At 29.7% G+C, this 25,194-nt stretch overlaps 1 protein-coding gene and 1 long non-coding RNA gene across 4 annotated transcripts; both read left to right on the top strand.

The window, feature by feature from the left end:
• The first annotated feature begins 14,942 nt into the window (after positions 1 to 14,942).
• On the top strand, positions 14,943 to 16,069 carry LOC121217860 (vacuolar iron transporter homolog 4). The gene has a single exon (XM_041094357.1). The coding sequence runs from the start codon at positions 15,203 to 15,205 to the stop codon at positions 15,896 to 15,898; it is 696 nt and encodes a 231-aa protein (XP_040950291.1). The 5' UTR covers positions 14,943 to 15,202; the 3' UTR covers positions 15,899 to 16,069.
• A 2,452-nt stretch (positions 16,070 to 18,521) lies between these two features.
• On the top strand, positions 18,522 to 22,290 carry LOC107914164 (uncharacterized). 3 transcript variants are annotated; one of them, XR_001688720.2, is made up of 8 exons: positions 18,522 to 18,681; positions 18,765 to 18,896; positions 19,261 to 19,410; positions 20,173 to 20,182; positions 20,320 to 20,370; positions 21,227 to 21,461; positions 21,877 to 21,929; positions 22,069 to 22,290. It is a non-coding gene; the product is annotated as an uncharacterized lncRNA (long non-coding RNA). The 3 variants fall into 3 exon arrangements; XR_001688717.2 differs by having other exon boundaries at positions 21,227 to 21,790; XR_005914070.1 differs by having other exon boundaries at positions 19,246 to 19,410.
• Positions 22,291 to 25,194: the final 2,904 nt, after the last annotated feature.

Raw genomic sequence — 25,194 nt, 5'->3', positions numbered from 1 at the left:
ATTTGGTCTCGCCTTCAACATTGCTCTTGGTAAAGCCTTTTCTAGCATTTTCTCTAGCGCGTTCAAATAACCGGCTTTGAACCCGATATCAGCATTAAATGTTCCTACATTGTGCAAATCCACCATGTAAGAAACCAAGGCTGCATCCTCTTCTGGAACCCATTTTCTTTTGCTTCCTCGAGAAGCTTGAGAAGAAGCACCCGTTGGTGGAACACCTGACATATTGTTCTTAAGAAAAAAAAAACAAATTAACATTATTTACTATTTTGAATATCATGAATCAAAATGTGAACAGTTTATAATATTATATTGGTAGTTCAATACTAAATTTAAATTTATAACACATGCTGAATGAAAAGATAATTAAATTATAATTCAACAAAGTTTAGTACAATACAGAATTTTAATCAAAGACCACCAAAGTTTCATAAACTAGATACATAAAATAACATCAACAAATCAATTCAAACTCAATTTGTCCCTAAACCTAACTAATTTCTAGATGCTTGCCATTCATCGAACATTTGGTTGGCTAGTTCCATCCTCCAAGTTGCCCAAGCATCCGATGGATGAATATTTGTGATATTCGGTTCATCGTCATCCACCACATTAGTAGGTAATCCTTCTCTCACCTCCGCTTCAATGGGATCAATACTCATATGGGTTCGAATAAAATTATGGAGCAAACAACATGCAATAATAATTCTATTGTGCACCCTTACAGGATAAAACGATGGACTCCTAAGTATTCCCCATCTAAGTTTTAATAAGCCAAAACATTTTTCAATGACATTACGTGCTGAGGCATGTTTCATATTAAAAAACTCTTGCGGAGAACTTGGTTGATAACCCTGACGCCACTCGTTCAGATGATATCGCTGTCCTCTAAATGGTGCAAGAAATCCCTCACAATTTGTGTATCCAGCATCAACTAGATAATAACAACCTATAAAATAAAATTTTTAAAAAATGATTAATTCAGCAAACAAAGTTTGATCTTAATGAATAATTCAAATTCCTCTAACTATACACTGTACCATGAGGAACTTTTAGTCCATGTCTTCTACTAATGGCATCTCGAAGCACCCGTCCATCGGCAACTGAACCTTCCCAACCAGGAAGAACATAAACAAATTGTATCTCAGGTGTACAAACACCTAGCATATTTGTTGCTATGTCACCTTTTCGGGTTCGATATCTAGGTTTATCAACTGTTGGCACCCTAATCTTGATGTGGGTTCCATCAAGAGCACCTAAGCAATTCTATATCACATGATATAAAACCTTGAGTTAGAATACTAATTTAATTCTAAGTCAACTAAATGTTGTACAATCTGTATATAAAACTCAGTCTAATACCTTAAATCATTTCCACATTGTGTCAGAAGAATCGGCTGTAATTGGCTCCGGCTTTTTAAATAAGACATTTTGTAAGCGTATGACAGCATTTAAAACACTATGAAATGCTCTGCTTACAGTTTCCCCGGACCTTCTAAAGTGATGCTTGATAACTCGATTTTGAAGGTGATGGGAGATGATATGTAAAAACATTGCTACTTGCTCATCTACAAGCATGAACCTCGACGACTTCAATCCCCCTATCGATTCTAACATCTCACATAGTTTAAAAAAGGCAGTTCTATTCATCCTAACTTGTTCAATACAAGTCTCGTCACTAGCATATACAAGCCTCTTCACATAATCTCGTTGTGCATAAAAATCTACGGTATAGGACCTAATCCTTGGTCTATAAGTATGTAGGCTAAGGCTGGCACCCATTCTAAATAAGAACCAAATCGCGATTCTACAGATTTCCAACCAAATTGTCAATGCAGCACCGATTCTTTTACGCCTCACACTTTGTGCAATTAAGGGCAGACGAGCCATTACCGCACCATATTAAAATTAAAACTCAGTATCAATCCCCTCACACTTTAGAGATGCAAATTTATTAAAATAAATATCGTATAAGATATCTTTTTCAATTAATAAAATAGATAATTCATTCAATTTTTGTTGAGATATTGTTAATCTTCAGTAAGATTTTATCAATTTTAAATTTTAGAGCATTTTCTCCATTGATGCAACAAAAACATGAGTAATTAACATTATACGCATTTGAAAAAGGAATAAACTCTTTATGAATAATTATGTCAATTGAGTGTCATTTTATAATTTGATAATTTATTTGAAAATAATATTATAATCAATTTGAATTAAATAAGGAATTTGAATATTATTAATTTAATAACAATTATATAAGCATCGAAATTGGAACTTGATTGATTGTTTATATAAGTAACGAATTATATTTTAATTAAAATATGCAGATTTAATCTTAAATTTGGATATTATATAAGCATCGAAATTGGAACTTGATTGATTGTTTATATAAGTACCGAATTATATTTTAATTAAAATATGCCAAATATATATTATTATCATTACCAAATTTCTACTTGGGACTTGGGTGATTACTTTTCTTTACAATTAACTCTCTTCAACTTTTCAATCTTTTATTTTATTAACAATGTAGCCTTAAAACAACTACCTATTTTATAATCGATTTAATCAACGCGTAGTTGAGGTTCGGGATTCGAGTTTTGATTTATTTTAACACATGGGTTCTTCTTAAGGGTTAGCAGGAAAATTCGAAAAACCAAAAATTAACTTGAACTAATGTGTTTGGACGGTTTATGAAATGCTAGTTTTAAAATGTGAAACCCAAATCATTTCTATTTTTATTTATTATATAATTAATTTTAATATTTTATGATATAAAAATAAAATTATTATATTTACAGTAGTGAAAATAATTTAAAAGTTTTTGAAAGATTATTATTTTCTAGAAACATTTATGAAAATGTTTTTGAAATTTTGTCAAATAATATTCAAAAAGCCATAAATAAAGCTCTTTTTGTTAAAATAAATCTAAAAGCTCAAAACAAAAATATTATAAGTAATATAATAGACAGTTGAAAAAATTCAAAAGACTCAATTAAATCAAACCGATAGAACCCTAATTTTCCCAAAATTTATTATAAGTAATCAGTAATCGAGTTATTTTGCATTGAAGTTGATTTTAAAAAACTATGAAAATTTTAAAAAATAAAAACTTTTTAAAGAAACATAATACAATCTTAATTACAATACAAAATAATACACGTTAGAAGCATTAGCCTTTCAAATTTTCAAAAATACAGAATACATTCAAAATTATTAATAAATGGTCGAGTATTGCGTTCCTGATGGAAAGACTCAAATTTAAACTTTAGAGACGACATTATTAAAAGAGAAAACCACAAACTCTAAACATAAAAATATATATATAAAAAATACATTTAAAACTTAAACCAAAATAAATATTAACTAAAAATTCGCACATAAATGACATAGGATGAGACTCTAACATAAAATTTTAAAGATTTTTAAAACTTCAACCATACAAGATACTGTTTAATTTAAAGAATTTAAAAATAACAGTTGAAAGAAAAAGATTACATGTTTTTCCCATCCCGTCAAATCAAATTAACTTTTTTTCTATAATTTTATAGTAGTAGCATAATTTATTGAATCCACTCATGAACAAGCATGATAAAAGAATGCGAAAAATTCAGCAAAATCATGCAAATAACATCATTACGCAACTACCTTTAGATTCAAGTAGATTGGACATTCATGATGACTTGGATAATAAAATAACTATAATGAGAAAGGGCAATGCTCAGAAAGCCTTCAAAGTCGATATATATATGAGATGGAGAGTAGGTTAAAGAGTTACATGCAAATAAGACATTACCAGAATTATATTCTATCCAATAATTGAAGCGGAGTGGGTTGAAGGATGTTTTATTAGATGGGGCTATCAAAGTAGGCTTTCTTATTTCTTCTAAGGGAGCTTATAATGTTAGAACCATGGAAGAATGATTGAAATGACAATAGGTAATTATTTTGGTAACTTGGAGTGCTGCTGGTTTTATGTTCTGGTAATGTAATTTTTTATGGTAGAGTTAACAATCTTGCCAGTATCATATTAGAGAGAATTAAGTTAAAAGGCTCATAGTTCTTCAATACTAATCTCAATAACAGTAAAAAAATCAAATAATTTAATTGCAAAAAAACTTACAGTGACTCAGTGAATACAAGAGGCTTAGTTATGGGTGGAGCAAGCAAACCAAGGGACTAAGGGAGTAGTGCTAGTGGCCGGAGGCGAAGCAACCAAGGGAGGTTGGGACTGAGAGGTGAAAATAAAAATACAATTTCAATAATAAAAAAAGAAGAAGAAAAAGTAAAGCAATACATTTGAAGAAGTAAAACAACATGCCCATAACATAACGAATAAGAAACACATAAATAACATAACCCAACAAAGAAGAAAAAGCTAAATAGGAATATTTCATGATGTGTAATAGGAGATGACTAGCACTTCGAATTTAAAGGAATTTATGTTATTTGGTTTCATAGTTTAGGGATTCATCAGCTGACAGTTGGTCTAGATCATTGGTCCAGATACAACTTCACGAATGAGTTTCTATTTGGTTTCAATGATTTTTAACTTGTCTTCATTGTCTTGCTCTGCTTAGCTTTGTTACGGAAAAAAGGTTGCATTTAACTAGAAACTCATGGTGTCAGGGTTTATTCCAAGAAATCCACTAATTACTTCTTCAACTATGTTTAGAAAAAATTATAAATAAGGACATACATTCTTAGTCCAACAGCCCGCCCGAAATATGGGAGGATTTGGATAAAAATATAGGCCCGAAATATGGGATTGGGCAAAAAAATGAGGCCCGTTTAAAAAATGGGCCAGGCCTCGGGCACCAATTTTTGGCTCGGGCCCGGCCTGAATATAATAAATATATTTTTATTTTTTTAATTTTAAAATACTTTTAAAATAAATTTTTTTATTTTTAAAATAATTTTTTATGTTTATTTTAAAAATGGGCCGGGTCGGGCCAGATTCGGGCTTATGATATTTTTCCCGGGCCGGGCTTGGGTAAAATTTTAGGCCCATATTTCGGGCCGGGCCCGGGCCTAGGAGGTGAGTCAAAAAAATTTCCGGGCCGGGCGACAGGTCTAATCTTCATGTTATTGAGATACATTTTTGTTAATGATACATATCCAATATTTAAATGGTAATGAATAAATCAATTATTATATTTTAATTTTTAAAGCAAATTATTGATTATTTTTATTTATTTTATTACTATTAATACTGAAATATTTATAAATTAAATATTAATTATTTTTATATAAATAAACTGATACTAATAAATTTTGAATTATCCATTCACTACTTCTTTTATTTATTTTAATATATATGGTTATAAATGACAATAATAAGTATATTATTATTATATCTTGATTTATTCGAGTTAATGAAAAAGGTAAAAATATTTATTTTTAGCATTTTAAAATTTAATAATTTAATTCAAAAGAATAAAAATGCAAAACAAGTAAAAACAATAATTCAAAAAATCAGGGTTTATTCATGATTTGGTCTCTAAATCATACCTGCTTTTTCACTTTAGTACTTCAACTTTTTTTTTGTTCATTTTGATATCTAAACTATACTCGTTTTTCTTATTGAATTTTTTAGATAAAATATTATAATTTATGTTAGCAAAATAAAATATATGAAATATATTTAAAAAGAATACAAAGCCTTAACGGCTTAACCAATTTATATATTATAAATATAAATAAAGTTAAAATAAATTTAAAAATTAAATATTAAGTTAATCTATAAGTTTAATTAAAAAAATCAATAACTGACATAACTAAATCAATCAATTTAACCTCTAAAACCATTTAAATCAAAAAGGTTAATCTCCTGTATAGCTGATAGTTTAAGGCCCAATCTATTTAAATTTTATGGCTCACTTATTTCGTTCTTTATTCACTCATTTTGGCAGCCCACTTACAAATTTAACTTTAGCTAGGGTTGTCTTTTTCTCTTTGGTAAATTACATCAATAATCTTTTAAACTTTACTTAATATTACTTTCCCTCACTCAACTTTCAAAAATTACGTAACAGTTACTAACTTTATTGAATTGTTACAATTTGGTTGTTCATACATTAACTTCAGTTAAGAGGATAACGTGACCAGTTAATTCAAAGGGTTAATAATTAATTTGACCCTTAAATGTATTAAAGAGAAGGATAAATTACATTAGAAAATATTAAAAATCTAAATATATTATAAAAATGATAGACAATTGTAAACAATATCCAGATTAAAAAAAAATTCATGTTCCTTCTCTTCTTCCCTTCTCGCAACTGAACTAGCAAATGTTTGTATTCAGGCAAATCTAATAAGTAACACATCTGAAAAGCAGTAAAATAAACCCTTCTTTTTGTTCTTTGTCACAACCCAAGCTGTGACAATGGTGGCTAGACTCAATTGATTGGATTATGATAAGATTGAGTTGAATTAGATTTAAATTTGAATTAATTGGGTTAATTTATGGAGTTCAAGTTAGAATTAATAATTGGACCAATCATCGTCTTTCAAACAATTCCCTCGTATCATCGGTAGCCCATCCACATTTTTTGTAGAAAGCTCTTGAGTTTTTGAGAGTGTTCATAGGGCCGCTTAATGGTTATTGGACAACCGATTGTCATCCCCTCACTGGCACCACCCCTATTCTTGCCTCTTACACTGATAATCGATCCTTTTTCTGGCATGAAGAGGCTTGATTTGAAATAATAATTTCGCAAACTTGGGCTTGGCTTTTGCTTTTTCTTGATGGAATTTTGATGTGTGGTGTTGGCTGGCTTACTCTGACTTTGATTGATGTTTTCTAAGCTCTCTTCACATTTCTTGTTTCGGGTAAGTAGAAACGTTGGTTAAGGGAGCGAAAGCTTGGAAAAGGACTCGTTTACAATAAGACGATTATGCTCACTTTGATGGTATGTTCGTCAAGGTCACGTGCATGGCTTTTCGAATCCTAACGATGACATTATAAAAAAAGATAACCATAAATCTTGAAAAAATTATTTTTTATGAATTTGTGTTAATTTTAAAATAAAAACAAATCTTTTGATCATCGCGGTCTATAAACATAAAAATTATTTTTTACTGTTCCTTTCCTCTATCCACTCCTTTTTCAATCCATTAGTCATAGAAGTGTAATCATAATCAATGATTTTATTTTTAAATTGCTGAAGAAGAATAAAGTTATTTGGAATCAAATTTAAGCTTTCATGCCTACAATATAATGCTCTTGTCATTGGGTCAGGAGATTGTTGACATAATCAGCTATTTTTTTAGATCATAATTAGTGATGGGTCTAAAAATATACTGCAATGATAATGATTATTATATTAGTTATGTATTTGCAATAAAAATATTATTTGCTAGTTAAAATTATCACATTCTCATAAGTAATAGGTAAAAATATTATTTGCTAGTTAAAATTATCACATTCTCATAAGTAATAGGTAAAAATATATCAACAATCCCTATATTTTAACAAAGATTGAGATGTAATTTTTATGCTTAACACTTTATAAGTTTAAAATACTTCTTCAATTTTAAAATTTAATTCAATCATTCACGATATCTATAATTGAATTAAGATATTTAAAAAAAATTAAAATATTTAACTTTTTTAAGTCCAAAAACATCTCAAATTTTATTAAAATATGTCGATTAAGCTTTAAAATCAATTTACACGTTTGTTGCTGTAATAATTAGGAGTTGAATGTGTGTTTGAACTAGACCTGATCATGAGCCGGGTTACCCGTCTAAGCTCGCAAAAATATAAGCCTGAAAAATGGGCTTAGACAAAAAATAATACTCGTTTTCTAAACGGGCCGGGCCTTGAGTAATAATTTTTTAACTTGGGCTCGGCCCAACTCAGCCCAAATTGCCTAAATTTTTTCCATGTTGTTATTTGTTGTCGTTTGCTACCATTTTCTGGTTGTTTTATTGTCATTTTGCTATTATATTGCTACTATTTTGTTGTTATTGTTTGGATATTGTATAACTCTTGTTTTATTGTTAATTTTGTTACTATTTTAGAAGTATTTATTTGTTAAATGGCAACTATAGTAGTGTTATTAAGTATAAGACTTTTTGTAATGTATTTTCAATTTGTTGGGAAACATTTTTTTAATGCTTTTAGTGTATTGATGTATTATATTTTTTAAATTTGTTTTATATAAAAAAGTTTAATACGAGCAGGATGGGTTGAACTCGGGTTTAGCATTTTTTATTTGAATTGAGCTTGGATAAAATTTTAGGCCCATTTTTTGAGTCGGGTCCAACTTAGAAATTGAGTATAAAATTTGGCATTGGTCTGGCCCGACCCAACCCATGATTAAGTTTAGTTCGAACATGCTTAAGTGTATTTTTTTTGTTGACTTAAAGATTGAAGAAAAATTATAGGTAGAAGTAAGCATTGTATAAAAAAAATCACCAAAATACAAAGACTAATTTCAAGCTAAATAATGTTAGGGAGAATATTTGATGTATTGTCGGTGCATAACTCCCATGCACCATTGGTAAATAATAGAACATGACATCTCGTCATTAAATAATACAAAAAATAGTGGAGGGCTTATAAATAAATACAAACAACTTATTTAAATATAATTAAATAATAATTAATTATAAAAAAATACTAAAACCCGAAAATATAAACCCAAGACTCTAGACCCTTAAATCCAATATTCTAAATCCGAGAGTTATTAATATTTATTTATACTAGTTACGATTAATGTTTAAATAAAATTATTAGTATTTAATTACAAGTCATCCATATTTTATTTAATTTAATGATGATATGTTATGTTATTATTCACTGATAAATTTATACACGAACAGTGCATCAAATATTATTCCATTATGTTAATTATTAATTATTTATATTTAAATAATTTTTTATTTAATCTAATAATAAAATGTCATGTTACTATTGATTATTAATGTATAGAACTTATACATCAACAATACATCAAATATTTTTCAGCTACAATAATAGAAAATGTTGAATGTTTTATGATTTTTAAGTGGAATATTAATTTAAAAAGGAAAATCGGCTTTGGTTGGAAGTGAATTGATCCGCACCATTTTCCATAATTGGATTGTCCATTTCCATGGTCAGCCTCACACTTATGACTTATCCCACCACCATTTGTTCTTAGATTTTATCTCTAACACAAACAGGGCCTTAAATCAAGTATTTGCCAGAAAGGAAAGAAAAACCTTAAATATTAGAATTTAAAATTTAAGTTGATTGAATTTTTTATTGCATCACTAAATGTCAAATATCTTTTTTATGAATTATAAAAATAAAGTAAAACTTTAATAATAATATAATTAGTGCAACTTGAATGTAAGTCACATCAACATCTGGTTGCACAAATTGCACAGTATCATAAATAGCTACTACGGGTATTACCCATCCGCCAGAAGAGTTTATAAACAAATACAGATCTTTGGTATCAGTCTCTATATTGAGATATACCATAAGATCAATAAGTTAATTCGAGATCTCACTATCAACCTCTTGGTCTAAAAAAAGTAATCTTTCTCGATAAAGTTAGTTGATTAGAATAAAATTGTATCCCTTAATAGCTGTGCAGGCACCTTTTGATGCATACGGTTTAACAAAAATTGTAAAAAAAAATCAATATGTAGACTCCAGTCATCCTTCAATTTTTTTCACATTTTAGACGATAAAAATATTGATAATGAGACCAACATGGGGTTTGATGTGGAATGCGCAGTGGTGTTTTATTTGGATGGTGGAAAGAGGACAAGTATCTTGGCTTTGGATAAAGGATTGAATTTCTTGACTCCAATTATGTAGGGTACCTTTTTGACTCATCGATTTATTATTTGAATATTGGGACCAGATTTCATTTATAAAAGTTAATGAAATATACTATCCAACTGGGTTTTGTCCGGTCTGCTTTCAGCTTAAGTATCGCCATTCGGTCCATAAATACTTACAAGTAGAGGAAAATTATGTTATTTTAGTAAAGATTTAAGCTATGGTTTTAAATAGAGCTACAATTTTAAAAAGAAATTGATTGATGGATGATAAATAACTTTAAATTAAGTTTAATTAAAAATATAAAAATAATTTTATGATTATTATATATTCATACTTTATATATTATAAAGTTATATTGTTTATATGAATCTTTAAAAATGTATTTAAATATTATTATTTTAAGATATATTTTTATTTATAAGATATAAAAATAATAAATTTAAATTTCAAAAATTAAAATAATAATTTAGGAATAATTTTAATTTTTATATTTTTAAGTGTACCAATAAATATCCTAAAAATCAACTCAGAGTAAAAAAGTGGAAATCGTTTGAAATATATAATTTAAAAATAAAATATAATCCTATGCATAAAAATAACAAACTAAAAAAAATCAAAAATTCTATCATACGCCTATGAGCGTGAAAATCACGGATTTAAAACACAAATGTGTGTTAAAAAAAACATACAAAGATAATGAAACGTATGGTTTGAAAATTAATTAATCATAAAAACTCATGAAATTTGTATGGTATTAAAATAAAAAAAAAAAGATTAAATTACGAGTAAAACAAAATTTAAACCCATAACTACATCAGATAAACAATACTAAATGCACTACAATTATTTATCTTGATTTGTTAACAATTGTGAGTTAGTATCGAGTTGACTCATAACACCAGCTCGATTAACGATATTATTAATATATGCAACTAATGGAGATAATAATATATTGTGTATATTAAAATAAAAATGTATAAAATACATTAAGATGAAGTTTTGGTTGAGTGATAAATTTAATTGGTGCGGGTTCAAATCTCGTCATATATATATTAATTAATGATAGTCATATAATTTTTTAATCGATTTGGTGACTCAATTGAAGACGACACCAATGCAATAAAACACTTAATAAATAGTATAGATTCACAAAAACTATACCACTAGTCTGGTTACATACTTACATATGTTAAAATTTGACATGACAATAAATATAGGCTAGTTTATAAATACATATATAATTGCATTAAAATTTAAGCATAGCCCTTCAATTTTATAAAAAAGTCATTTTAAGTTTTCGTACTTTTTAGTTCTTAAACTTGTGTTTTTTGTCAAATCACCCCGAAATGAAGGAAAAGTTAGTGTTTTTAACTTTGCTGACGTGGCATATATGTGGATTATCACATAGATGACACATCAGTATTTAATTAACTTTTTAGAATTTTAAAAATTCAAAAAAATAAAGTTATTTTTAAAAATTAAAAATCATTAAAAATATAAAAAATAAAAAAAATATTTTTAAAATTTTAAAAATTAATTAAATGTTGATATTCCATCCACGTGGCTATCAACGTATATGTCATACTAGCAAAATTAACAAACATCAACTTTTTCATCCATTTTGAGGTGATTTGACAAGACTAAAAGAAAAAAAAATTAAATAGAGGACTAATATGACTTTTTATAAAGTTGGAGGGTAAAAAAGTCATTATCCCTAAAATTTATAACCTACAAATTGAAAACTAAGACAAAAAAAAATCTAAAAAGATGATTGGTGAAAATGTTCAACGCCACAAGACCAGAGTCGTTGAAGAAGAAAATGGTCTTTGGCTTTGGCTTTTCTTTTTCTTTTGTGGTTTCTCTTATTGGTTGTTACTTTTTGTTAAATATGTTAATTGGGTCATTTTTATTAGAACGGAAAAGCGAAAGCAACCTATGAAATGATACTAGCAAAAGCAAACACAATATTTTACCTATAAATTATCTTTCTTTTCTTTTCTTTTTTTTTTGTTGTTTTTCTAAAGGTTTTTTTTTAATAATCAAGTTTTTTCTAAAGGTATGATACGTCTCTTTCTTTAAAAAAAAAGTTTAAAACAATATTTTATTTATATTTACATATTATTTTACAAAGTACTTCATTCTTTATTGCAATCATATCTTTCTTCCTTTTTTCAATATAAACATTACTAAATATGTAAAATAATTTAGGTAGGTTCATAACTTTAAAGATTTTATAAATAGTATAAATTATGTGATAAACACATATAAATACAATATCTATGATTATTTTTTAAACTCATGGATTTTTTTAATATTTAATTTTATTGAGATTTTAAATTTATGTCAATTAAATTATACATAATATATGCATACTCAATAGGGTTCCTCAAACTGAATTAATGTTATTTTATAATTTACACATGATAATTAAACTCAATATTAATAGTAAAAATTAGGGATGGTTTCGATAGATTTTGAATTAATCCGCTTCTAATGAAGTAATTTTATTTTTTTTAAAAAGTGAATTAATGGAGCAATTTTTTTGAATAGGACAGATAGTAAAATGACGATAGATTTAACAACACAATTAGTGTTGTTAATTTGGGTGATCAATTATTTGAAAATTAGTAGAAAAAACCTAATCATCATTATAATAAATTCAAACGCATCCATGTCTCAAAGTTGGATCAATGATTAACGGGTTCCATACATGAATAATAGTGCAAGGTAAAAAAACTTAAGGTGATAATATTGGATAAAAAATTTATTACAACGAATAAATTAATTTCGAATATAAATTATTTAATATTACAAAAAAATATTGCTATCAAAGTATAAATTCGAAAGATCTAATATTATGTGAAATTGAAAAAAACCAATCATAAAAAAAAAATTGGAACTTTCGTTATTATATTTAAATAGAGACAAACGTAAAGGCAAATGAGTTATGAGAGTAGCTGCTTTCGCCCGACTAGAGACCAGTGAACAAAAGGAAACAGAGGCGTATACGTAAAATGTGTGCAAGAAGCAAAAGAGGGCAATTATTAAACCCAAAAATAATAATATTATGGGAGCATAAATGAGATGAAAAGCCATTGTCTCTTCCCTTTAGAGCTCCATCATACAACATGTATGGTTGGTCTGACCGATATGATGATATTATAGTGTTTTAGTGGAAAGTTGAAAAAAAAGGCATTAAAGAAACAACAACAATGTATCTATCTCACCATTTTCTTATGAAAGCTTTTATGCAGTCCCAAATAATATTTGGTTACACTACAACAATCTCTTAATCTAATCACAAGAGTAGAGTATTTGTATTGTGACATGAGAGTTTAGGTTTAATGATCACATTCTAACCCTAATTAATAAAAGACACACTATAAATATATGAATCTTCAAAATTTATATAATATAAATTTAGATTCACTTAAATAAAAACATTTTAAATATAATCATAATAAAATAAAGTATAAAATCTTGATTTGTAAGTTGTTTATTTTTACGATAACTTAAATGCATTTTCATTATTTTAATAGTTTATAGCTTTATAATTTTTTTAAAAGACTAAATAAAAATTTACTTTTTAAGAAAAAATATAATTTTATTGTGTACTAACTTAAAAATTTATAAATTCTAAAAGGTTAAAAGTTAAAATTTCTATCTTAAAGGAGTGATCGAAGCTCTTATCATACATCTGTTTAATACAAAATCAAAACTTATCGTAACATTCTTTGAACATTAAATAAAATGAAAAGAAAATATATATAAAAAAGTAATGGGGAGGTTGGTGGTAGTCGCGTGGATAGCACACTCCTCTTGGTTTATTTAATATTATCTGATCCCCAGCATTCAGTGCTCTCTCATTCAGCAATCCATTTATTTTGGGTTCTCTTTTCAGTGGGTTCTAAGCATATTAAATAGTTTGGTAATTACTCTGATGTTTTAAGTCCCACCATATAAATATGAATGTAATCATAAGTCTTGTAAATTTAAAGCCTAAACCTATGTATGACTTTATTGTCTAATTGGATATTGCCAAAAGACAGTCCCCTCAAAAAAGGGTATATTACGTACATAAGCAAAGTGGTATTGTAATAGGAGCTTTGGTTAGATTGATAATTCTATGGCCATGAGCTTAATCTTTTCTTGAAAGGAATTGGACTTTGAAAAGCGGATGTTTTCTTTTCATGCCATTTGGGAAATATATTTTCCCAAGTTTTTATTCCATTAATAATATATAAATCTATAATGGGTAAAAATGAAAAATGGATAACCGAAGAAATGGAAAGATTTGAAACGCTTAGCACTTCCTTTTTGTCTTGTTAAAAAGTCATGCTTTAGTCATGAATTTGTGTTCTGGTGTAACTGCATTTCTTGAATTACATTGCTTCTGGGATATGATGTCATATCTCCTTGATTTACTAAAGGACAAACATCAATATCTAAAATCACTTGTTGGGTTTAATTTTTTATACTGCATGACTTGATTTCGTTATTCAAATATTTGATAATGAAAGTAAGTTGCTACTAAAAACATTATGATAAAAAATGCAGGGTTTCCATCAGTATAGATGTAACGAATACGACCCAAATATAGACTGCCACGGCCCCAGACCCTAAATTCCCTACTTCTATTTTCCCCATCTAGAATTTGCCAGCAAAGTGGAGCACTTTTACCAAATGTGGCCATACAAATTTGAAGTGTGGAGTCAAGGCTGGTAGAAGCGATTCACTGAGCAACAAAGCTTGTTTTTTTGGTTAAGAAATCATCTTGGTAGGCTTTCTTTAAATATTTCCCAACACCATGCATGATGATAATAGGAATGGGTTACTTAGCAGCAATATGGCCATGATACCCTTGGACTTCCATATCATAAATTTTCCTCTTTGCCCTAAAATTTACAACTTTAAATTAATTATTTTTATATAAAGTTCCATTAATTCTCATTCTCAGGTATATCAGTCACTTTTGCCTTGTGTTATTTGAACTTTGCTCTTTTTCTTCATTAGCTCCTTAATTTATAGTATAAAGGATATCCAAGAATCTAAGCTTAATATATATGAATATATAATCTCGCAGGAGAGTTCTTTTGTTTCTTTGATATTAAACGTGTAAACTATACACTCCATTGCCGGACGACAAAACTTTTTAGGCACGCATCTAGTAGGAAAGATATTGTTATGAAGTTTTATATGTAAATTTTTATTTCATTCTTGGTGAAACATTAGTAGTTACTTTTGTTGATGAGTGCTTAGTATACCCCACATTTGCCTCCTCCACAGTGAACGTCTCCCTCAATAAATACCCTGGTAGAGGGGCGTGTGTCCTCCAGACTTCTCCATCTTTCCTTCACTCATTTCCTTTTCATTCTCTAATTAATTTAACATATTTCTCTTTGCCATTTTCCATTCATGGAGACAACCAATGGGACATCCATCAATAACCACAAGTTCACCATCCCTGCTGTGAACGATGTCGAGCAACAACAAGCAAGCATGGAACTCGAACCCACCGACGATTTCAACTACTCGAAACGATCACAATGGCTACGAGCCGCGGTCCTAGGTGCCAACGATGGGCTCGTCTCCACCGCAGCCCTGATGATGGGTGTTGGTGCAGTAAAACAAGACATTAAAGCCATGATATTAACTGGTTTTGCTGGTCTAGTTGCAGGGGCTTGCAGCATGGCAATAGGTGAGTTCGTTTCGGTGTATTCACAGTTAGATATAGAGGTGGCCCAGCTTAAGAGAGACAAGCTAAGAGACGAAAATACAGAAACAACAGATGAAGAAGAAGAAGAAAAAGGAAGTAAAGGAGAAAAAGAGTCATTGCCAAACCCTTTACAAGCATCAGCGGCTTCAGCCCTTTCGTTCTCAGTGGGGGCAATGGTCCCATTGCTAGCTGCATCGTTTATAAAGGAGTATAAGGTGAGATTAGGTGTAGTGGTCGGTGCAGTGAGCTTGGCTTTGGCGGTGTTCGGATGGTTGGGAGCTGTGTTAGGGAGAGCACCAAGGGTGAGGTCTGCAGTTAGGGTCTTGGTTGGTGGGTGGCTAGCCATGGCTATAACTTTTGGGTTAACCAAGTTGATTGGATCAAGTGGGCTCTGAAAGTCTCTGAACTTCCCTAGCCTTTTTGGCTAATGTGAATCATGGAACTGTAACCTGGTTGGTTTTGTCTGATATGTATATTATTTTCTGCTCTTTCCCTGGACGCAATACTTGTAAACGTCGCTTTATGAAAAAACATATATATACATAAATAGTTTTGTTTATGCAATATATTATATCTCCGTCTAACTTTGATATATATTAATTTCTTTCGTATTGAAGAGGGCATGGTTGAAGACAATGGAAATGGGTGTTGATATAAATTTAACCTTCATTGTCAAGCTTAATAGTTCTCAATACTTTTTTCTTTTTTCGATAATTAAGGTTATCAAAGTTGGAAACTTAAAAGATAATTAGAATATAAAGTCCAATCCTTTTATAACTCACATGAATAATGCTAATTGTTTTCGATATTGTTTTTTTTAAAAATAATATACCTAAAAAAATTGAGTGATTAATGTTACACGTTTGTGGTGGATGAAGGCGATAAGATGTGAATCAAGCTTGAAAGACATGAAAACTTGTTGTCAAGTCAAAGTGTTAAATTTAGATAGAACAATAGAGTGGTAACGTAGATGAATAAAGAAAAAGGAAAGTAAATGGTCTCACAGAGACACGAAATTCGCAAGAGACAATAGTAGTAAAGGGGAAGACGATGCTTTTATCTTGGTGGATTCTCACACACGATACGATACCATTTTTAAAGGAAAGCTTATCTATAGTGTGTTTTTTTATATGTATATGGGGCCTTTTATGTGTTAGTGGATACTCCAGTAATGAGCCTATAATTGAGGTTATTCTTTCAGACTGCAATCTAAAATTCAGATAAATTTTCTAATATTAACTACTAATTAGTTCATAATAGAGATGCCAATAGATTAATTAGTATTTCCTTTCTCCTTCTCTCACTACACCAAAACAGGCTTTTAGCGGCGTTTGAACAAAAAACGCCGGTAAAAATAGAGCATTAGCGGCGCTTAATGAAAATCGCCACTAAAGATTGAGCATTAGCGGCGTTTCTCAAAAAACGCCGCTAAAAATGAGCATTAGCGGCGTTTTTTGAAAAAACGCCACAAAAAACCTAAGCCCAACTCTTTTTCTGACATTTTCGAGCTTTAGCGGCGTTATTAAAAAAGCGCCGCTAATGCTCGGGTCTTTAGCGGCGTTTTTGAACAGCGTCGCTAATGCTCGGGTCTTTAGCGGCATTTTTGAAAAAGCGACGCTAATGCTCAGGGCTTTAGCGGCATTTTTGAAAAAGCTCGCTAAAAGCATTTTATCTTAATTGGTTTATTTATATTAATTAAATAAAATTTAATTTATTTCTAATTGAATATTTAAAATCTTCAAAAAAAATGACACGTAAAAATAATTTGAAATAAAACACATGAAAAAATTAAAATACTATTATTTAAAATAAATTTAAAGTTTTTTGGGTACATGATTACTGATTGTTTTTTAGTTTATATATTAAAAAATTTATTATATAATCGTAAAAGAGATAGTATTAATTTTAAAATATTGAATTAATTATCACTATAGTTTAGGGTTTTTGGTTTAGGGGTATATGATTTATTTAAGATTTAAGGCCGGTTTAAGAGTTACTATTTTAAGGTTTAAGGAGTATGGATTTAGGGATTATGGTTTAAGGGTTGGGATTTAATGTTTAGGAGTTAGGGGTTTATGGGTTAGACGTTAGGGGTTAAAAGTTAGGGATTGAGGGTTTAGGTTTCAGGGGTCGGGTTAGGGTTTTGGATTTAGATTAATTATTTTTTAATTTATATTTTAAATATGTTCTTATGTAAAAGAGATAATAATAAATTTGTTTAGAGTTTTTAGTTTAGGGTGTATGATTAATTTAAGAATTAAGGTCGGTTTAAGAGTTCATATTTTAAGGTTTAGAGAGTATGGATTTAGGGATTTTGGATTACGGATTATAGTTTAAGGGTTGGGCTTTAAGGTTTAGGGTTTAAGGGTTTAGGGGTTAAACGTTAGGGGTTAAGAGTTAGGGATTTAAGGTATAGGGATTCAGGGGTCGAGTTAGGATTTTGGGTTTAGATTAATTATTTTTTTAATTTATATTTTAAATATGTTCTTATATATATTGAAATTATGAGTATAGTTTAAATTATTTAAGAGATATATAATAGATAGACTTTATATGTATTGAATGGTTAATTTAGGGTTTAAGGTTAAGGTTTACTTCAGATTTGTTAAATGATAAAATTTTATACAATTAATTAATGTTTTTATATTTAAAAAAATTTAATCTAAACCATTTGATATATTTAAATATTAGTTTAAATAGAATTAATAAATAAGTTTAAATAAAATATATTTAAATATTAGTTTAAATAGAATTAATAGATATATATTTAAATATTAGTTTAAATAAAATAATTTTTGTTCAAAAGGAAATGATTTTTTTGCGGCGTTTTTATGAAAAACGTCGCTATTGCTCACTTTTTGCGGCGTTTTTATAAAAAACGGCACAAAATTATTTGACTTTAAAAAATGGTGCCATTTTACCCAAAATGATTTTTTGTGGGTAAACAATAGCGGCGTTTTTATAAAAAACGCCACAAAAATCATTTGACTTTAAAAAATGGCGCCATTTTACCCTAAAATTTCCACCCTGAAATCCCTAATTTCCCATGGCCGACAACATGTTCTCAGTTGCCACTCTCCAACAAACACTCTGCACTCCCATGGCTAATGAGACCCCAAAGGCCACTCCACAGCCTCTCACTCCCTTCTCCGCTGTGAATTAACTAATATTTAATTTGGTACAAAAATCAAGTATCACTCCCTTCTCACTCCCTTATGATTATTTGTAATAATACACTCTGCTCTTGCACCTTTTTTACAGCTGAGCTTCTTATGTTTGAAACGCGGGAGACGGAAAGAAAAATATCTTCGTTGCCTTTTGGCCTTACTTGATCTGATTTTTTGATTCCTTTGCAAATCAAATTTCTAAGCTTTTGATCTCTGCTTCAAACAGGTATAAATGAAAAAAAAAAACTTTTTTTCTTCAGTTTTCTCATTGTTTTATGTGTTTAGTGGGTTTTAACTTTTTGCTTGCTTTTGAGTCTTAGATCTGCTATATTTTTTCAGTGTTTGATCATTTTGTTCCTTGTTTTCACTTTAAAATCCCTTTATTCATGATTTATGCTAACCTATTTCTTTGATTCTCTGTTTCCAAAGTTAATGGAATCTCTTAACTTTAACTATTAGTTCAAAAGTTAATCTTTTTCTACGCAAAAAACAAGCATGGGGATTTCTTTAAATTGATTTCCTTGATTTTTTTCATTTTTTCTTACATTTGAAACATTTTTATCAATACCCATTAGTTTGGATTATTGCAGTTCTTAGCAAAAAGTAGGGTATATAGGATCACATGGTGTACAAGCTTTGAAAAGATACAAATATAGCGGTGTGGATCACTCTTACCTTCCTAAATATGTATTACAACCCTTTTGGAGCCGTTTTGTTAACTTCTTCCCTCTTTGGATGCCGTAAGTTCTTTGGATTTTTTTTATTATTTTAGTGCTTTGAATAATCATAGTTTTCATTTTGTTAGTGTTGTTTATCTGTTTTGAAGCACTGGTTCCTATATACACTTGTTTTGACTGTTGCTAGTTGATTGTGATATTGATAGAGAGCTGAACCTTGAGGAAGGGGGGTTGAAAGTAATATTATATTTAAATAGGGTTTAAATTGAATATTTTATAACTGGAAGGGACTAAAGTTGGTATTAGTCCATTTAATCAAGGGGAGCCAAGGCCCCCTTTGTGTGAAAGTAATTTTGTCATCTCTATTTATGCTTTGAATAACCATAGTTTTATTTGCTGCTTCATTTTGTTAGTGTTGTTTACTTGTTTTGAAACACTGGTTCCTATCCATACCTGTTTGAGTGTTGCTAGTGGATTGTGATATTTGATACAGAGCTGAACTTAGAAGAAGGGAATGGAATTATCAATGTGAAAGCAGAGACGAAGCTAGAAATTCGGTTTTGGGGGGTCAAAATAAAATTTTAAAAGTTTGGGGGTTGAAAGTAAACATTATATTTGAATAGGGTTTAAATTGAATATTTTATAACTGGATGGGACTAAAGTTGCTATTAGTTACGCCCTTGTGTGAAAGTACAAGTTTTAAACGCTATATCATGCTTCATTTGAGCTTTAAGTATTTGCCTGTTTTTCAATGATATTTGCCGGCACTAACATATTTATGTTTCTATATGTGTTTGCTACTCGGCTGGTTGTTCTTTTTTCCAGACCAAACATGGTATGTAATGCTTACTACTTCTGAATTGTGATTTTCTATTAACATAAAAACTCGGACATGCTTATACATGTATATGCATGTTTACTATTACACCTGATTTATTTGATTACTAAATTGGTATGCTTTTGTTTCTTAAGATAACACTTACAGGATTTATGTTCTTGGTTACCTCAGCAGTGCTTGGCTATGTGAGTGACGAGCTCTCTTTCTATCCTTCTCTCCGCAGTTTCTTCATTGTTGTATTTATTTGATTTTAATTAAAAAATATTAACCTTCTTATGAAAATGTTCTATATATATATTCAAAAAAATTCAACTAGTACACATTTCTTCTTTGAGCTATCTGATTTTACATTATGATTACTCAAACATATATTTATACTTGTATTTAAAATAATAAAACTTAAAAAAGTTTAAAACAAATTAAAAATACATAAATTTTATAAAAGAAATAAAATATATAAAAATTATAAAATAATAAAAAACTTGAAAGTTCTAAAGATTTCAAAATATTATATATTTTTTTAATTTTTGAGTTGTTGGTTGTTTTGGAAGGAGTAGTATTGCATGAAATACTTAGTGATATTGGTGTTGCTAAAAAAAATAAATAGTTAATCATGTGTTCTGCAAGAACAAACCACTGAACACCGAACATACTTGTTTTTCATTGAAATCGACAAAGAATTTGAGATCTTGTTTGGATGGATGAAGCAATAGGATTTGGCATTGGAATCATTTTGGAGGATTCTCATAAATTCACCAAATAAATCCATGTTGCTCCATGAACTTAACCATCAAACTCAACAACTCCAATAACCAACCATGAATAAAATTCGATATAATTACTTTTAATAAATCTCTCCCACACACTCAACTAACCCATGGAAAACAAATAGAGATTTCTCCTCCCACAAAATGGTTTAACTTACAATATTACTTACGCTAGATAAGTAATTGGTATGTCAAATTTATCGGTAGATAACATTACAGTTATTGGCTTTTTAACCCTTAAATGGTGCTGAGTTTGTTCTATTTCTTTGTGAAGGTGTGCTGGTGAACTAGCTTCTTCCATGTCTTTATTAATAAAAGACGTGGCAGAAACCCATTGCTCCTTCCAAATTTCTTGGGTCAATCTTGTGGCTATCCTCAATTCTAAGCTGGCTCTAGTTTAACTACTCTGAAAACACGGAGAGGAGCAACAGCAACAGAACCAAGTAGATATTTCTTTCAATGGCTGGAATTGCTACTACTTGTTATTATTTGACCCTCTCTTCTACAAGGTAAACTTCTTTTCTTCTCAAATTTGCTTAATTTCGAAACCTGATATTTGGGTCTACTGTTTGGTTTCTGAGAAAATTAGAATGCTCCAATATTGAGCTTTATTTTGAGTTTGGATATGCTTTATTTTTGGTTTCTGATATTTGAGTTTGCTTTATTTTGGGTCCGAATCTAAATTGTTACTCGTATGTCAAGAGGGGCTGAGGTTAGTTCTTACCATGCTCTGGATATGCTTGATTTGCGATCTGATTTATTAGTATACATCGGAATCCGGTTCATTCTAGATCTGATTAAAGGCTATTCTGCATTCAATATACTCAACTGATGAATGGTCTGAATTTATTTCGATGCCCTTATCTTCATTTTAGCCTCAATGTGAGTAATCATTGATGGAACTGAACTTTTTAAAATGTGAAGGTCTACCGCTGCTGCCAATAAATTGGAGCAAGCTGGTTTCCAGAATATAGCTGGTGAACTAGCTTCTTCCATGTCTTTATTAATTCTTGGTTTTGTTGATTTCATTTTTACATTAGTGGTGTTTTTCGAGATCTGGGTTAAATTGTTAAGTTCTAAATTGTTTAACAATAGGTTCTTTGTTTTCTTAAGTAGGGATGATGAAGATGATTCTGTTGCCAAGATGAAGGCAGCTGAGGAAGCCTTGGAAGCAAAACAAAAAGTAACAAATAGCTTGTCTGCTACCTGTTTTTTTTTTTATTATCATGTTTTATAATTTTGTGACAAATTGTTCTTGGTACTCTGAAGATATTTATGCAAAATTACCCTATGATTCTATTGTATTGATACTGCATGGCTGCACCATGTATTTCTTAACTAGTTTGATAAATTTTTTGTGTAGTGTTTAATTTTTCGTTATTGTCTGTGTAACTTGCAGCAAAAACCTACATTTGACCTATCTTTATATTATTTATTTTAGTTTTGATTCTAAATTTTTATTTTTACTTTAATATTACAACAACTTGAGTTCTAACTTTTGGATTTTAATTGTGTTATTAATTTATTATTTTAAATTCTAAAACTAAATTCATTAATTTTTATATTTAGTTTTAAAGTTAAAATTTTTATAGAAAATTTAATTTAAATAATATTTTTATTTATCCTTAAAAAGTATATTTAAAGTTTAAATTTAAAAAATAAAACATAATATAATATTTATCATAAAATAATATTATTTGATTAAAATAATTTTTTTTAAAGACTATGTTTTTAGTGGTGTTTTTGCTAGAAGCGCCGCTAAAGGTTTGTTCTTTAGCGGCGTTTGTGATAAAAGCGCCACTAAAGGTCATGGTCTATAGCGGCGTTAGTGGGAAAAGCGCCGCTAAAGGTCATGGTCTTTAGCGGCGTTAGTGAGAAAAGCGCCGCTAAAGGTCATGGTCTTTAGCGGCGTTTGTGGTAAAAACACCGCTGAAGGTCTTGGTCTTTAGCGGCGTTTGTGGTAAAAGCGCCGCTAAAGGTCTTGGTCTTTAGCAGCGTTTTTTCTAAAAACGCCGCTAAAGTTAGCGACGCGTTCTTTAGCAGCGTTTTTTCCGGCGCTTCTCAAAGCGCCACAAATACTTTTAGTGGCGCTAAAAAGCACCGCTAAAGGCCTAAAAAAGCGCCGCTAAAAGCTTATTTTGGTGTAGTGTCTAATATCTAAATTCACATATGCTTAATTTATTAAAGTCTAAAAAATATTTAAATTTATTAAGACAAATTGTAAAATTAAATAATAACAAAATTTGCGAATCGATTCATATATTTAAATTCGTTATTTATATAATTAATGAAGTATGTTGTGATTGAGGTTCGAGACTTGTTGCACTAATTATATGTCTTCCAAAATTGAATAAGGTTTCTTACAAAGAGTTAAGAGTTCAATTTCACTTAGTTCATCCACTTATATCTCATCAAATCATTTACCTTGAGCGTAAAAAGTATTGGGATAAATCTTCACAAACTCTACCCACATCTCCTCGTATTCATATCTAAATGTATAAGAAAAGTGCAGCTACAATAGAAGGCAATAAGAGTTCACTTCAGATTAGCTCAAAATAAAGATTATCCATATTTGACTTTATCAAGACCGGACAAAGCCTTTTGGATAAGAATTTAAAATGGAGGTTTCTCGATTAAAAGCGCTTATCAAATGCTAAAAGAAGATATATGGAATGCACAAGACAATAAGTGGAGGACCATATGGAAATATCAAGGACCACACCGTATACCATTTTTTTTGTGGCTTATTTATAGGCAACAGTTGCTTACCAACCTTGAGCGCTTGTGAAGGGGAATTGGCCAGAATGCTACTTATCTAGTGTGCCATCATAATACAAAAGATATATTGCATGTTCTTAGGGATTGTCAAATTGCTAAAGAAGTTTGGCTGAGTATAGTACCCAAAAATCGTCAATCACACTTCTTCTTAGGCAATCTCTTGGAGTGGGTTGGGCAAAATTTAAAAAAACCAAGAACGGGAGCCAAGAGCAGAGGTCCCTTGGACCACCCTCTTTGGCTTGATAGCATGGCGCCTATGGAAAAACAGGAATTTATTTGTTTTCCGAGGAATTTCATGGAGTGGTATGGAAACCATTAAGATATTAGTTAGTTGGATAAAGCAGTATATTGACACTAAAAAATGGGACCCATCTAAGATTGAAATTTAGATTTTGTAGGAACCATAGGAGAAGTATTGGCTTATTAAGGTCACAAATAGTCTATTTTAAAGAATTTTGTAATGAATTTTTTTATCACAAAAACAAAATTTTCTTGTTAATAAAACTCTATTTCAATTTATTATACAAAATCTCCATAAAATCTTGCCAAAAATGCCAACAAAAAGTAAATGCAAAATACGCACCACAAGTAGCTTGCACTAACAATCTCCCTTCTAATATTTTTGACCAAACCTATAGCAAATACTTCAAGCACAAAGATAAGAAAACTAGAATAGAATGTTACTCATTAACACAACCATCAACCAAAAAAAGCAATTCATAAAATGCAAACAACAATATCTAGAAACAATAAAAGTTTCAAAACAATCTAGCAAGTGAAAATAAAAGCTTCAGCTTCCCCTTACTTTTATCCTCCCATTTACGAAAAATGAAAGAATATCATATTAATAACAAACCACTTTAGTTCATCAAACAAATATTCATGGAGTCTATTATACTCTACCAGAGTCATGGTTTTGGCTGAGGTTGTAATGAAAAAACAATTCCATTAAAACTTTCTTGTAACACCTTACACCCAATTCAGATGGTGGTCGAATATAAAATTTTATATTCTTTTGTTAAAGTAACTCAAACAAACAATTTAAAGTCAAAACACATAATTTCGAGATTATAACATGTTATATAGTGTTTTGGATAATTCCAAATCAATACATGTAAAACTGAATTCAATGAGTTACGTCTTAGTTCAGAAACGTTACTTGATGTTGTCAAATTTGATATTGTCTTTGCACTTAGGATTTTCATAGACAAGTTATATTCTACTAGATCTACTACAAAGATCATGAACTTTCGGTGTTCATTACATGCTCAGTGGAAATGTGATAAGAGCATGTGTGGCTATTTGTGTAACACCCCGAACCCGAGACCGACACCGGAGTCGGACACGAGATGTTAACAAACATTGAAAAATTTTTTTTTTCAGACACTGCCCAGTCTGAGTACTAGTCGCTTCAAAAATCATATCTTGAGTTTCACAACTCAAAAATCAGTTTTGTGATTTTTC

The sequence above is a fragment of the Gossypium hirsutum genome, chromosome D05 (assembly GCF_007990345.1).
Source record: "Gossypium hirsutum isolate 1008001.06 chromosome D05, Gossypium_hirsutum_v2.1, whole genome shotgun sequence".
NCBI lineage: Eukaryota > Viridiplantae > Streptophyta > Magnoliopsida > Malvales > Malvaceae > Gossypium > Gossypium hirsutum.
This window is presented reverse-complemented; position numbering and strand designations above follow the sequence as displayed.